This window comes from Chinchilla lanigera, unplaced genomic scaffold (genome assembly GCF_000276665.1).
Source record: "Chinchilla lanigera isolate Chin_1 unplaced genomic scaffold, ChiLan1.0 scaffold00001, whole genome shotgun sequence".
Taxonomy (NCBI): Eukaryota; Metazoa; Chordata; class Mammalia; order Rodentia; family Chinchillidae; genus Chinchilla; species Chinchilla lanigera.
Window position 1 is genome coordinate 283283 of NW_004955402.1, and position 16034 is coordinate 299316.

The 16034-nt window shown below is 47.7% G+C and overlaps 1 protein-coding gene across 2 annotated transcripts; it reads right to left on the reverse strand.

Annotated features, from left to right (window-relative positions):
- Window positions 1–105: 105 nt before the first annotated feature.
- Window positions 106–3602, reverse strand: Mc5r (melanocortin 5 receptor). Of its 2 annotated transcripts, none has more exons than XM_005372544.2 (2): window positions 2808–3602; window positions 106–1687 (listed from the first exon to the last, which is right to left on the reverse strand). In XM_005372544.2, the coding sequence occupies exon 2, from the start codon at window positions 1665–1667 to the stop codon at window positions 690–692; it is 978 nt and encodes a 325-aa protein (XP_005372601.1). In that variant the 5' UTR covers window positions 1668–1687; window positions 2808–3602; the 3' UTR covers window positions 106–689. The 2 variants fall into 2 exon arrangements, with proteins under 2 accessions (XP_005372601.1, XP_005372602.1); XM_005372545.2 differs by having other exon boundaries at window positions 2929–3192.
- Window positions 3603–16034: the final 12432 nt, after the last annotated feature.

Sequence of the window (16034 nt, forward strand, 5' to 3'; positions counted from 1 at the left end):
CTCCCTTGGGGTCCCTGAATTAAGCTGGAATAAGGCAGAAAGAGGACACATAGAAATCTCCACAACACGTGAGGCAAGTTTTGTAGCACAAAGTTTTATCCGAGTAAGTGTAAAACCATGATTGACAGAAATATAATAAAGGAAATTCCATCCTCAGACAATTGTAATTATAAATCATAAAACTGTAAGTTCAGGAAAGGTGGGCTCTAGAGACACCTGTGACAAATGAACAGGAAATTTCAAATGGAAAGGATTTGGCAGTCTGCCCATCTTGAAACACATGCCTGATTCCCAAAGCAAGGTACAGACCTGCTTTGAGCTGGAAAAGCAATCTTACTTGACATGGGCATTCAGTCGTACTTGCAGCAGCAGCCTGCTCCTTATCATGCTCAGACTTGTACTCGGGGCATGGTGCATCTCCTGAGGACACTCTTCCTAGATGGAGGATGGGCAGAACTCCAGAAGCAGGAGGGAGCGGAGAAGTAGTAGGGCAAAAAAGGACAGTGGTGAACTCTCACCACCCATCCGCAAGGTGGATGACAGCATGAGCATGTCTGACACAGCAACGGCCACAGAAGAGCAGCTGTTCCTCTGAAGGGCAGGTTTGAGCTGCAGATGACCCCCTTGCTAAACCTAGTGGACTTTCAAGGGAGAAATGACAGCCACAGCAAGGAGAAGGCTGTGTCTGTCTAATACCTGCTAGGGAGCCTACAGCCCATCCTGAAGCCATGGCAGCAAACGATCTCCTTGAAGGTCTTTCTCATCTCCTGGCTGCGGAAAGCATAAATCAGAGGGTCGATCACGGAGTTGCACATGATGAGGATGAGATACATGTTGAAGTGAGACATGAAGCAGGAGCAGTAGATGTTCTTGGGGCATGACAGCATCAGGATGAGATGGAGGAAGAAGGGCGCCCAGCACACGATGAACACCCCCAGCAGCATGGTGAGGGTGACAGCGCCCCGCATGCTGGCCCTCTGCCGCACAGAGCTGTATCTGGGTGCAGCCGCGATCCGTCTGGCGTGGGCCCGTGCCAGGAGGAACATGTGTATGTATAGGGACACCATGAGGAACAGCATGGTGAAGAACATGGAAATGAGGCAGATGACGACATAAGTGGACTCATAGTAAAGGATAAAAACGATGCCACAGCCTGTGCAGAAGCTCCAGATGGCCACGATGATCACCCCGGCGCGCTTCGCCGTCATGATGTGGTGGTAACGCAAGGCATAGAAGATGGTGATGTACCTGTCCACTGCAATGGCCAGCAAGCTGCACATGGAGGCTACCACAGAGATGCAGATCATGGAGTCAAGCACATTATCAATGTGGCGCACAGAGGCGTCTGCGATTGCCAGGTGCTCATTGTTGATCAGGTAGATGGCGATCGTCTCCCATGCATTGGACACGCTCACCAGCATGTCGGCCACCGCCAAGCTGCACACGAAGAAGTACATGGGGGAGTGCAAGTTCTTGTTCTTCACAATGGCTCCAACCACCAGAACGTTCTCCAAGAGGCTGACAAGGCCCAGGGTCAGGAACACCTCCACAGCGATGCCCATGTCTTCACACGGTGAGGACTTGTTCCCACCCTCTACTCCTGAGAAGTTGCCCTCAGTGGCATTCAGGTGGAGATTCAGGAAATGCAGGGGAAATGAGGAGTTCATCGCTGAAGGCAGCAAAGTTGCTGTAAAACAGGTTTTTGTGTGATCCAAAGAGGTGAAAAATATATTTTAAAAATACAGCAGCATGCCCAAGTACACACCACCTAAGAGCAGGGATGGCCAGTACAGTCCTGAGAGCTCTGGGCCCCTGGGACGCTGCCCCTCCAGCACACAGACTTGCCCACCTCTCCATACAGGGGCACCATCTCCATAGGCCCAGGGCAGTTTCACCTTTTATGCCTGTCATCCTGGCCCCCAGATCCTAGGCTATAAAGTCCCGTAAGTCCCAGCCACTCTCTGGCAGTGAGCTCAGATTTCCGGAGAACACACAGACCTCTGGAAAGACAGGTCCTGGCTCTGTCACCCACCACCACCCAGGCTCCGGATGGAAGCTCATCCCAAACAGAGTGGTCTTGGGCAGCGTATGTGTGTATCACCATCTTCACTCCAAGCTAACCACGTGTACACATAGGAAGACTGGGGAAAGTCGGGCTACTTTCTCCTCAGTCAGTTCTTTCCTTAACCATCCCACAAGCTTGATTCGTACTTACATAAATTCCACGTGAGCACAATGTGAAGAAGTAATTTACATTTGTTAAGTGCTAGAGCAAGACATCTCTCCTTGCTAGATTTATACACAAAAGCCCTTTTGTCCTCCCACTGCTGGGGAGAGAGGTGCATCTCAGGCCTCTATGGCAGGTATGCGCTGAATACTGAGCTCCATCTGGACATCGGGGGCCCAGGACTCCAGGGACGGTCAGGTCTACACGCGGGCCCTGGCACCGGAGAGCCAGTCAGCTCCGGGGGTTTCGTGTCCAGTGCCTAGGACACCAAGCGCTGTGCAGGCCGGACCTGCCCCGCCCCTGCCCCGCCCCACGCCAGGCCCGGCCCCACTCATCCCCTGCCCACCCTCGCCTTGTCCCCTCCTCTCCTGGTCTCCGGCCCCCCTCCTAGTCTCCTGCCCCCTTCCCGGTCTCGTCCCGCATCCCCGGTCTCCGACCCCCTTCCCGGTCTGTCTCCGCGCACCCCCGTCCCCGTCTGCCCCTTGGTCTCTGTACCCGCCTCCTGGTCTCCGTCCCCTGTCCCGGTCTCAGCCGCCCCCTGGGCCCACCCCACGCCCAGCCTCAGTTCCCTGCTCCCCACCTGTGCTCCGGCTTGGCCGCGGCAGCAGGCCGCTGCGGAACCGGACTCCAGCCCAGCCGGGAGGGCTGCTCGGCGGAGGGAGGTCGCGCCACGCGACCGTCCCGTGCAGAATGTCACACACCTTCTCCGATGGTCCGGAGCCGAGTGCGTACGCCGGTCCTGACGGCCCACGGTAGTGTCCCACGCCTCTCTTGACCGTCCTGTGCAAGAGTCGCCTGCCTTCCGCGGTCCCGCCTTCTCTCCCGGCTTTGGGGCGCGCCGCCTGGACACACCGTGCGCGGAGCCCGCGCTGGCGGGAGCCGCCCTGCCCTGTACCCGGCCCTTGCGCCCCGAGGCTCCCGGCTGGGCGCCCGCGCTGGCACCACGGTCGCCCTGCTGCTGATGGGGCACGGGGTCCCCTGTCACAGGGTCGGGCGGCCGGCAGCGATGTCCTCTGGAGAGCAGTGCTGCGCTGCGCAGCGGCAAAGCCTGAGACCGCGCCTCTGGGTCGCCCCCGGCAGGCCTGCGCTCCGCGGAAGGTCCGAGTCTTCCCCAGAAGGGCTGAGGGTGCAGACTCCTGAAGGAACGGCCTGGACCTCCGCGGAGCTTCCTGGGCAGATGGCTCCGGAAGCGTGGGGAGCGGAGCGCCAGGGGCTGCGCCCCAGGCAGTGCTGCGCAGTCCCAGCTCCCAGCCGCGAGAGGCGGGGAGCAGAGCCAGGCGGACCCGAGGTGCAGCCCGGGCTGAGGCAGTGCTCTCTTGGCGCGACGTCGCTGATCCTCGGCCGCCAGGCGTAATTCGTCCAAAACCGGTCTGGTTTGTCGGCAGTGTCCCGGTCTTCATCTGATTCTGTCATTTAGGTTACCCTGACTGTTAAATGGGCTGGGCAGTGATTTCAATTATTCCTCCATCCTGAAACAGCCTAAGTGGGGACAGGAATTGTCTGTTTCTTGAGGCAAAATATTGGGTACAGGTCAAAAGAGCTAAAAAGGCCTGGACTAAGCTCTTCGCTGTCGCTGGACGACAAATAGCATCTTTCTGTCCCCGGAACAGCATCCTGATCGAGCAGTGCAAAGCCTTCTAGGGGCCACTGAGCCCTACGTAAGTGACCCCTTTCTCCGCGAGAGGACAGAGCAACCACACTGCAGCCTAGGGCTGAGGGGATTGTGGTTATTTCCTGAGCAATGGCAGCAGGGTCACCTTATCGTGCCAGAGCATCACGCAGAGGAGATCCACAAAAGAGCTGTTTGGTGAGTGTGGGGAGGCTCCAGGACAGAGCTGCTGGACCCTGGGAGTCTGGGTCAGGGTTGCTGAGGAGGGAGCTGCCCAGGCCCCACAGCTGGGCAGCAAGGGTGGGCAAGGGGGCCGCCTCTCAGGGAGGGCCTTCAGCGTGCCCAGCCTAAGCAGCGACCTGGAGCCAGGATACAGAAGTGAAATCTTGTGCAAAGTGAGATGACTGGAAGGGTTGCAAACGTTTTTATCTATTAGTTCACCTGACCTTTGTGGGAAGTGAGGAGGGACTAACACTGCTACCTTTTCTTCCATGCAGAACTCAGGTCAGCAGAGCTGAGTGGAGGTGGGCTCCTAATGCTGACAGAACAGGTCTTCCACCCAGAGCCCCTGCTCAGCTTCCTGTCTGTGTACAACAGGAAAACAGGGAGGAGCATCTACCAGTGTTCGTGCTACAGCCCCAAGTCCATACCTCAGCAAGCCCTCCCAGCAGCAAGGAAGTCAGCGTCCTCACCACGCTGCCGCCCTCGTGCCGTCCTTCCTGCTTTCTTCTTGCCTTCCTTCCTTCCTACCTACCTGTCGTCCTCCCTTCCTGCCTTCCCTCCTGCCTGCCCTCCTACCTACCTGGCTCTCTTCCTTCTTGTCTGTCTTCCTTCCTGCCTCCCTTTTCTTCCTGTGCTCCTTCTTCCCTTCATTCATTCATTCTTGCCTTTCTTTCTTCTTGCCTTCGTTCCTGCCTCCCTTCCCTCCTTCCTGACTCCTTTTCTGCCTGCCTGCCTTCCTTGTTGCCTGCCTGCCTTTCTTCCTTCTTTCCATCCTTTCCTTTTAGTAAACCCAGGCCCAGAGCAGTCAAGACTTCTGAGCTGGTTAGGAATCTGGGCTTCTCCAAGGAATGCAATCCTATGCCTGTCACGGTGCTCGGGAGTCCCAAGGCCCGTCAGTAGCAAGTAAGGGGACCAAAATACAGGGTGAAAGGAAGGAACCAGCAGGAGGCCTGGCAGTGTCCCTAGGGTACAGAGACCAGAGGAAGGGCTGGGAAGAAATAAGCTTTTCCAGGAGCGCAAGGGCACATGTTTGCCAATTTGGAGGTTTAGAGGAAGTGGAATTGGAGGAGCACATTAGGGACAGGGTTGTGAGCCCAGGACAGTACCTCCCAAGAGATAAGAGGTCCTGGGCCAAGTTGCTGTCCACCCAGGCTCTGATCATTCCACTCACATCAAACTGCTGCAGTAGCAGCAAAATCACGAAGTTCTCCAACAGTCTGCACCTCAAGACCCTACGAGGGCCTGAACACCTGGTCTCCACATCACCTGCCCAGTGAGACTGGCCCACACCACCCAAGAGAGAGCAGCTAAGTGTGGGATTTGGGGGCCTTTCAGATTATTTTGTTTCTTTTTTGTTTAACATTTTGTTTCGACCACCAGAAAGACATGTTCTCTGTAGAGTCCCATCACCACCAGTGAAGGCAGGTTACAGTCCACGGGGAGTGTTATTTGCTAAATCCTGTGCACCTTCATCTTTGAAGAGGATTCAATGAGTGTCCTTTGTACCTCGCATAAAGCTAAGAATATTAAAGAGGAATAATGGGAAGCCTTTCCTTCTAGAAGCAGGTAGACACTACGAAGCGAAGTGAACTCACCTTGTTCCTCTTGGAGGATTTCATGTCTGTCAGTGGAGGACACTCAGACCTCTTAGCCCAACCTTCAAGTGCTCTTGGAGAAGTTCACCCCAGGTCCAGAAGAGGGACCCTGCCAGTGTTAAAATCATGCTTTCCTGGCTGCCACCATGGCACCGTGCTCTGGAGCACTCCTCTTTCTACACCAGCTGCACTTCAGGCTCCCACGCTGCTGTTTCCCAGCATGACTTTCTTTTCACTTTCTCCCCTTCCTGTCCACTGAATGCCTGTCCATTCTGTAGGTCCCGGGTCTGCATGTCCCACCATAGTGCCCACTCACACTCACTCATGTGGCCCTTCCTCCACTTCTCTCACCTGCCTGTCTGCTGCTCTGTGGCCTCCCCTTGGTGACTGTGGTGACCAGCAGGAACCAGCCCACCTGCACAATGGCTGGAGTGGCATTCGCAGAGTTCATTGCAAGGTGGGCACATGACCTCACTCAAGCAAAGGAGATGAATACAGACATTTTTTAGGGAGGAACTTTCTTTCTTTGGAGACAGCTACTACAAAGCTGAGCTCTATCTCCCCTGGTAAGCACGACTGAAATCCCAAAGAGCCCTCACTGCTGTTGAGCACCATCTTTTCACCCTGGAGATAGGCAGCCTGAGGCTGTCCCAGCAAAGCAAGACCAGGACCTATCTGTGTATCCTCCCCAGCTCCAGTCTGCTCCAAGCCTGACTTTTTCTGGATCTTTCCATTAGCTGAGTGACTGGATTTCCCCATCACGTAAGCCTGTTTGATTTGGTGTATACACTTGCACAAATTCTACTGATTATCCTATTGTATTGACTCACTAAATGTCCAAATTCTTCTATACACGTGGATTCTGCTGTTTTAACATTTCATAATCACAGTAAGTGGTCCATTACTAGAGTGATACAAACTGTTTCATGGGAAAAACAAAACTTTCTCCCACATCAAGAAGACACTGACACACTTAGGGTCCCAGGAGACAGTAGGACTGAACCAGCTAAAAGCCCCAGACCCAGGTGGGCGGAGTTCATGGTGCCAAGTGTCCCTTCCACACTTTCAATCCCACATCTGGAGAGGAAAGTTCTGACCTCTGAAAGGCATATATGAAATCTAACTGGATGACGTTTAATTATTTGATCTGACAAAGGGACCAAAACACACTGAAGGAAAGATATCCTCTTTATTCTATGGTGCTGGGAAAACTGGCTATACACATGCAGAAGAACAGATGAGTCTAGACTTGTATCTGTCACCACATACTAAACTAACATCAAAATGAATCAAGAACTAATGTTAAAACAGAAACACTTAACCTGCTGGAAGATAAAACAGGTGAAACTCTTAAAGTCATAGGGATAGGCAAGGACTTTCTGAACAAAGAACCCTAGTTGCATAGAAAATAGTACTGAGAATCAACAAATGGATTATATCCAATTACAAAGCTTCTGCATGGCAAAAGAAACAACCAGCAGAGTGAAAAGACAACCAACAGAATAGGAAAAATTCTTGACATCTATTCCTCAGAGGGCTAATATCTAGGATATATAAAGAACTTTAAAAAATTAGACCCCCAAAATAAAACATCCAATCCAAAAAATGGGCAAGTGAAATGAATAGACACTTCACAGAAGGAGGACAAATGGCCAATAAATACATGAAGAAATGTTCAACATTTCTGGCCACTAAACAAATGCAAATTAAAACAACACAAAGATGCCACCTTACCACAGAAAGAATGACTGTCATCAAGAAATCAAAAATAGCCAGTGCTGGCAAGACTGAGGGAAAAGGGACCATTCTTCACTGTTAGTGGTAATGTAAATTAGTAAAACTACTACGGAACTCAGTAAGGAGATTCCTAAAAATTAAAACTAGAGTAGTTTCTTTCCTTTTCACAACCTGGGGGAAAGGAAAAAGAAGGAAGGGAGAAAAAATATATATACACACACACACACAAGATAGCTAAGATAATTCTACTACTAATTTCTACCAGTTCGTTGAAAGGAACAGTTAGTGCTTATATTGTTTGATCAATTTTGCATGCCTGTATCTGATAATCTGAGCAACTACTTTGCTGATGATAACAATATGCAATATAACAGCCATTATTAATTTTATATCATCTTGTTTTGAAATTCTGTATCATTTTTATTGTTTTTTATTATTGTCTTTAAAATTGAAAAATATATAAATTAAAACTAGAAGTTCCCTTTAACCCAGCTATTCCCCTTCTAGGTATCTCCCCAAAAGAATTAAAGACATCAAATTACAGTGACACATGCATACCCATGTTTATAGGAGCACAATTCATAATAGCTAAATCTTGGAAGTAGTCTATATGTTCATCAACAGATAAATGGATAAGGAAAGTAGAGTACTACTTTACCACAAAGAAAGATGAACTTGAGGCATTTTTAGGTACATAAATGTACCTTGAGACCATAATCTTAAGGAAATAAATCAGACACACAAGCTTAAGTATCACATGGCTTCTCTTATATGAGAAATTCAGATTATAAATAAAGACCAAAATGAAAGACAGATAATAGAAAGTAGGGAGATAGATCTTCGTCAAATGGGAAGGGACCAAGAGATGAGGGGCAGAGGAGAAAGGAGGGAAAGGGATGAAAAGGGGATTAAGACGTGCTCTGTCTACCACCTCCGCAAGAGGGACACATACATCATGTATTGCAAACACATACTAATAAAAAAGAAACTTCAACGCATTAGGCAAGTCTAACTTGTAACCTATTTCTAGAAGAACCTTAAAAGAACAGTCAAAAAGAATTATAAGATTTTAAATAAATGTTGTATTTCAAAGAAATCAATGGTTTGGAGAGTAAGCACAGGACAAATTTAATAAGATTTCACCTACCAGTCTCTTGCTTTCCAGTGCATGGTTTTTTCAGGTGTGAAGAGAAAGAAAATGATGAGAGAGGAGGGAATCAGTCCAATGGGACCTATTTCTTTAAAGTACCTAGAGTGGGCAGTAAAAATCTTCAGTGTAATGATGAAGACAAGAGTCGCCTGCTAACAAAAATGAGGTGTGACTGTGCGCAGTGGAGGGAAATACATTTCCTCAGTCTCCAGAGCAAGTGGTCAGTGATGGTAAATTTTGTCTGTTGCCATTTGCTTTTATTTATTTCTATTTTTAGACACTTTTGAGAGTTTTAGCCATGAACTCTTTTACAACTGTTCTTGTACAAAACAATGTGACTAATGCCAATAAGAATAAAGCGTTCCAGATCTATCCCTGGGTCACATCTGTTTTTATTGAAATCCTCATGGAGAAAACCCATCAGGATCTTAGCTTTTCAACTCCACCATCACGCCATTGCTGAATTCCTGAATCTCGACTTAGATTTCAGCAGAGACGTGTGAATCTATGGAAGAATATCTACAGTCCTTCCTTTTACTTCCTACTTACTATTACCACTACACACTTACATATTACCATTCACTGACTCCTTATTTCCTCATTACCACAAATAATCTAATATACACATAAAACAGGTACTGGTCTCTAAAAACTTACACAGCCATGAAAATCCCTCCCCTCTCATATGGAAAGGCTTTGCCAGGTATGTTAGTTTTTGGTGTGTTGTTAGTTTTTTCTTACATTCCTTTAGTCACATTAGTATGAAATATGGGAGAAAAGGAAAATTTATGAAAAAATACCTCCACAAGAATGAAGCACCAAGTCATTTAAAGTTTGCTTATTTCTTTTCTAAACTGTGTTACTATCCAATTCAACATGCTTTCTAGTAATAAGAATTACATTTAGCAAAAAAAAAAACAAAAAAAACAAAAAAAACCACTTAATAACAAATCAATGTAAATCCCTTCTCAAAAACAAAGGTAAGCAGCTGATATTTACCTCTCTACTAGAGTGTCAGCAGGCTCCACCCTTGTGTGACTTAACTAACATTTCCTGTCTAGGAAAAAAAAGTACAATTTTTGCCAACATTCATTTTCAGTGATCAAGAATTACTATATTTTGTAAATGGAAAACCACTACTAAAAACAAAATGCTATAAATACATGTTTTTCATTCCAAAGACTGTCAATACTGTAGGGCAACATGAAAATCATAATAAAAACAAGTTGTTTTGTGGTAAACTCTAAGAGTAGGGGTTAGAATTGTGATCCACACCAAAGCTACAAGTGCCCCAGGCAAGAGCACTATCCTTAGGGCAAGTGGTGAGGAAAGTAGTTGCAGGTAAAAGACAAAGCTGGAATTATGAAGTTCAGAGCAGAGCCCCTCATCATAGCCAAAAAAGTAACAATAGGATGACAAAATAAAGCATCCTCTGTCCACAGAGAAGAATATTGCCCAGTCATTAAAGATTATGAGAATAATCAGTTTTTAAATGTCATGCTATAATATACAAGTGTACACTGTGCACCTCGGATTGCAATCATGTCTGTGCTTTTGTACAAAACCAGCAGGAAATAAAAATTTAAAAATTAAGGCATTTTCAAGCTCAAAAATCATCTATTTTTCCCAGTTTCCCATAATGCCTGCTCTGGAGTAGAGGAATCCACCATGAGGGTGGAGAACTCCAGGACCCCCCATCCCACCAGGCAGGTCGGATTCTGCACACAAGGTGCTCTCTGGTGGAGCACTGTGGGGTTGGATTTTTAGTGTTTTAGAAAAATATATAACTGCAAGGGAAAGTATTGCTGCCATATAGCAGAAGATACAAGAGTATTATCCAGGCCTGATGCAGGAAGATAGATAATTTCTGCACAAACAAACTCAACTGTTAGAATCCACACCACAACTGTTCCCTCACTGGAACAATGGCAGGTGAATTCATTTTCTTCTTCACAGTATGCCCAAGTTTCCATATCTTTACCAATGAATGTATTTCACCTCTGTAATCATCAGGTATAAATGATACTCGTAAGATTAAAAAGCTGCCTCTCAGCTATCTGTCAACATAATGAACCTCTTGTCTTTCTTGACCGAGTTGAGTTTGGGCTGGACTCCCTCTCACTGGAATCCTTTTGCCTTGCTTGTCCAGTTCCTCTGTTGGAAATTCAAGACCCTGCGGACTTGATTCCCACACTGTTAACCTCACCTTCCATTTCTGACAGTATGGATTCTTCTGCTTCCTTGGAAGTCTGAGCGGACTCAGCGCTTAGAGCTTTGCTGCCCCCTTCTGACCTCGGGCGGTTCTGCCCCAGCTGCAAATTCTGATCATCACACAAGACCTGGCCTCTGGCTATTCAGGACAACTCTAGAAGTCATACATGAAAACTCTTTATTTTACCCTTTAAAAACACAGAGGGTACAAAACGGAATCATGCCATTTTCCTGGAAAGTGTGGGGCCTAACCAGCCTTGTTACATGATTGCTCACCACTTCACCTGAGACAAAGATATTTGAAATTTAGGGGATTACTGAAGATGCTATTGGAAGTATTACATAATTGTTCCTAGTGTCAAATTTCACCAATGGAAGCAGATGCTGAAGGATATCTCTTTCCAAAATTGTTTGAGAATTTTGAGAGGTCAGGCCAACAAACTGCCAAAAACATAAAACTTGTGTTGATGTCATCAAAGGAAAGCCTTGACTGGATCCACCTGACAATTTCTAAGATCCCTAGCAAGCATCCTAGTAAAAGAAGATGCTTTATCTCACGCTTCAGAAATTAAAGGATAGTGCCTAGTATAATTGATGGAATAGCAAAACTGGGAGGTTTTGTTTTTGTTTTTGTTTTTGAGATTCAGTCAGGGCCAGGGATATAGCTCAGTGGCACAGCACCTGCTTGGCAAGTGCAAGGTCTTGAGTTCAATTCCCAAAACCAAAAAGAGAGAGAGAGAGAGAGAGAGATTCAATCAGCAAGCGTTTGTTGTATCTAATTTGTACCAGGCCTTATGTTAGAAACGTTTGTAAATATTATTACAAAGATTATTATTATATTATTGCAAACATTATTATTAAAGGCTACTAAGCCTTAGTGCTAGGACACAGTGAAGTAAGCTCTGCCAATGAGCAAAGTTAGCTTTTTGCTTTTTCCTTATCCCCACATCTACTACCGGGATTTTGAAGATGATGTAGTAACAAGATTATATGCATGCCCAGGAGCCTCCTGGATATTCTCCTTCTGTAAAGCCGGAGCTCTTACTGACCTCATGGCCCCAAAACATTTACCAGTTCAGAGGCAATCATCCCTGTCCGAAGTCACACTGGAAATCTGCCTGCAGATGCCAGGGGCAAGAATTGAGGCTTCGCCAGCCACGCCCCTCCAGGGGGCTTGTGGAAAGTCAGGAGGAGGACAGGGAAGCAGGCCAGGGTTCCAGTAGCTCAGGGCAGGAGCCTTCCCACAGGATCTCCTGTCCCGCACAAGGTGATTGGCCCTTCTTCCCCCCAACAGATCCCATCTGGGCCCCACTGCCCTGCTCAGGAAGGCTGGTCTCCCACACCCATACAAGTGGGCCTGTGTGATCTGCAGTTGTTAGAAAAACAGGAGCGGCTGCCAAGGGCTGCCAGGCTGGTTTCTCTTCAGAGGCTGCCTGTCCTCCCCTGGAGCCACAGTTGGGCACAAGCTGTGGGGCTGCGGGAGATTCTTCATGCCAGGGCACCAACCCTGTGGTGTGTGTGGCAAGGCAGAGGCTGGAAGTAACCTGAGGTCTTGATTCACCTCCGATCAGTCTGTGCACTCTGAGGCCCGTTGCACACTGGACTGCCCCCAGGAGAGAATGAACTTCTTGTTCCTGAACCATCTAGGTCCAGAATTCATCCTAAGGGGCACAGACCTCTAGGTGTCCAGGCCTTATCTTGTCATGTCAAGATCTTTCTCAGTCAAGGGAGCACAGAATCTGCCATAGATGAGGAGTGTCCCTCACCAGTCCCATTGTGTAGCTGCTGCTCCAAGCTTCCCAGTGCCCAGGTCCCTTGCTGCAATCTCTCCAGGGACTCAAAGAGTCCCTGAGCTTGGTGGGGCTCAGTGGTACAGCACTGGCCAAGGGTGCACAAAGGCCTGGGCTCCATCCCTAAAACCAAACCGTCATCACAGTCATCATCATCATCATCGTCATCCTCCTCATGGTCATCATCGCATCATCGTCATCATCACAGAGCCAGCTCCAGCTTCTGAGATGCTCTGCAGTCCACGCACGCTCAGATCCACTGCAGCAGCAGTGGACACCATTCTGTACAGACTGTGCCACAGCAGCAGCCAGCATGGGCCACCTGGTCCCTCCTGCTGCAGAGCTTAAAGATCATGTCCCAGCAGCTGGCACCTTCACAACCCAGTATGTTCAAACACAAGCTGAAGAAAGAAAGCAGTCTACTTTTTAAAATACACCAAGTCAGAGTCTTTCTTTTTTATTACATTGAATGAAGTGCTGTATCAAATTCCCCATTACTGACTACGTCACTCAGACGGATCCAGTCTACCCGGTGTGGCACCTGCTGCCACTTACAAAAAGGGGTCCCTCTGGGCAGAGAGCCTGATTTGGTGCTTACAAAAGTCATCAAAAGGCCCCTTCCTCCCAGGAGACAGCCTCACCCCCTCAGGCACAGTGGGAGAAGCAGTGTTGGCCTTGGCTTTCGCTGGCTCTAATGCAGCCAAATGTACACGTAGCCACACCCTGCGGAGCCTCTCTTAGTCACAAGGAATTGCCTGAAGTTATATCAAATAACTGGAGGCTTAGCATAAGAATTCAAAACCCAGGAACCCCAGAAAAGTTTAACAATGGCCCTTTGGTCCCTTGGAGCTGCTGGTTGGGAAACAGATGGGAAACTTGTAGCCCAAATAAGGAGCTGAGGAAAGAGGTGTTTAGCAGTGGGAACACTGTGCTGACTGCAGCATCTTAGGGTTTTTACTGGAGAGATAGGGACAGTTTATTTATTTTAGGAGAATGAAGGCTGGACTGTCCCCAGGCTTGATATGCCAATACAAATGGAAGCTAGTTCTGTGAATTACTTACAAGATACTATTGAACCATCTCGGTATCTGAGACACATTAACCAATTCTAGACACTGGGCTACAGCACCTGTCCTGATTATTAATAAAGTCAGAGTTTGTCTTACCAGGTACTATAGAACTGAATTTAGATACCACTGTGGCTGAGGCTCTAAGGCCTAGGTCCCACACTGGTTACAGACAGTGCCTCACCACCCAAGGATGTCTGAGTAGCAGACCTTTGGGTGCTCGTCCTCCAAGACCAGTCAATATATATTCACTTATTTACTGCCGGTGCCTCATAAATGGGCCTCCCCAGAGCCAGGGAGGGGCCCTGGGCTCTCACCACTGCTGAACTGGGCCCCTGACTCCCTACACCTATTCATGCTCGGAGTTGAAGATAAACATGTTGACAAAAGATGAATCATGAATTGGTAAGTGGGGAGGATGCCCTGCGTGAGAAGGTTGCTGTGATTCGGGACTCGATGACATGTGGCTGCCTCCCATCACTCTGGCTAAAAACCACACCAAGCCTTTCAAGTAATACGGGGTGGGGAGGGACCAGATAGCCAGGAAGGCTTTGTCCTACAGCAGTTTTGTAGCAAAGAGCCTGTGAGGCGTTTCACAGCTGTCCTGGCAGCTTTGTGCTGGTGGTGATGGAAACAGCACAGTCATTTTGGAATACAGATTGGTAGTTTCTTATAAAACTATAAAAGTAAGTTCACCATGAGATCTAACAATAGTTACACCAGTGGGTTGAAATCTACGTTCACAAAAAAAATCTACATATGAAAGCTTGTAGCATCCTTATTTGCAGGTGGCAAAATCTGGAAGCAAACCCACTATGCTTCAGTGGGGTGCATATATATGATAGAACATGTAAAAAGGAGCTATGAAGGCAGGGAGAAACATGCAGAAAACGAGTGCATATTACTAACTGAAAGAAGCTAGTCTGAAAAGTCTGTGTTGTGCATGATTCCAACTCCTGACCTTCTGGCAAGGCAAAGCTATAGAAAAAACAAAAGGATTAGTGGTGATTGGGGCCTGGGGGGTGGGGTAGACAGGTAGAGCACAGAATGTCTTTCCATTTTTTCTTCTTCTGGGTGTCTCCCAGATACGTGCATACATAGTAGTCCTCTCTGATCTGCAGCTCCACTTTCCAAGGTTTCAATTCCTGGACGTCAGCCAAGGTCTTAGTTACTTTTCTGCCCCTCAGACATAATGCCTGACACCCAACTTAACGGGGGAGAGGTTATCTTGGCTCATGGTGTTCTGAAGACTCATTCCATAGTCAGCTGGCTCCGAGGCAGGCGGGGCATGGTGAAGGGTCCGCCCCAGAGGAAAGGTGCTGCACTCTAGTTGTCAGGAAGCAGAGAGGGAGGAGCCGGAGAGGGGGACATGCGCTTCCAGGTCTCACCTCAGTGGCCTCTCTGACCAGGCCCTGCTCCCAACAACACACTCAGCTGCCGAACTCTTAGTGGATGAAGTGCCTGATGAGTGCAGTGACCCCCAACCCAATCACCTTCCAAAAGCCCCACTAAGAGAGTTTAAGGGACATTCTAGATGTAAACTATAACAACCATAGTCTGAAAGTACTGAGTGGAAAATTCTAGAAATAAACTATTTGTAAGTCTTGAGTCATGGGCTATTTTGAGTAGCATGATAAAATTCCAGTGTCCTGTTCCATCCCTCTGGGATGGGAGTCACCCATGTGTCCAGTATATCCTCATTATACACACCGCCCTCCCGGTAGTCACTCAGCAGCTCTGCTGGTGATCAGACTGTCTTGGTGAGGCACAGCTTGTGCTCAAGCTCCCTTGGTTTACTTAGTAATGACCCCAAAGTGCCAGAGTAATGATGCTGACAACTCTATTTTGGTACATAGCTATAACAGTTCTACTTTATCACAGTAGTTAATCTTTCACTTTGCCTAATTTACAAATTAAACTTCATCGTAGGTATGTCTGTACCATTTCCTTTTGATTGTTTTTGTAGCTCTCACTTCTGTAAGTTAACCATTCCTTCTCACAAATTGTGCAACTTCTTCCACTAACCATAATTACTTTAAACCTGGCCTGATGATTACAAAATCTCTTCCATACTGACTTTGAGTCTCATGTTTATTTGTCTCTTCAGCTGTGTTTTTGATTTTCTATTTTCATTGGAAGTTTTGGTGTTTTTCTTCTTTTGCCTGTTAGCATGCCCTGCAGCTTTTGTTGAACACATGCTGTACTGGGTGAAAGGCACTGAAGTAAGTGACTTTGGGGTGAGGCCTTATATTTACCTGGCTAGGAATTAGGCTGTGCTTGCCATTTGCTCCAAAATTCTTCCAGTGCCCCTGTGGTCTCTGAGTTTCCAAGAGAGGCTCCCTAACCAGAGTCTGGAGCTTCCAGCCCCTTAGCAGTGTCCTATTTTGTAGAAGCCCTGTTGAGGTGGTGCTGCAGTATGGGGTGAG

Coding starts and splice junctions, on each gene's coding strand:
- Mc5r (XM_005372544.2), bottom strand. CDS start 1,667: ATGAACTCCTCATTTCCCCTGCATTTCCTGAATCTCCACCTGAATGCC.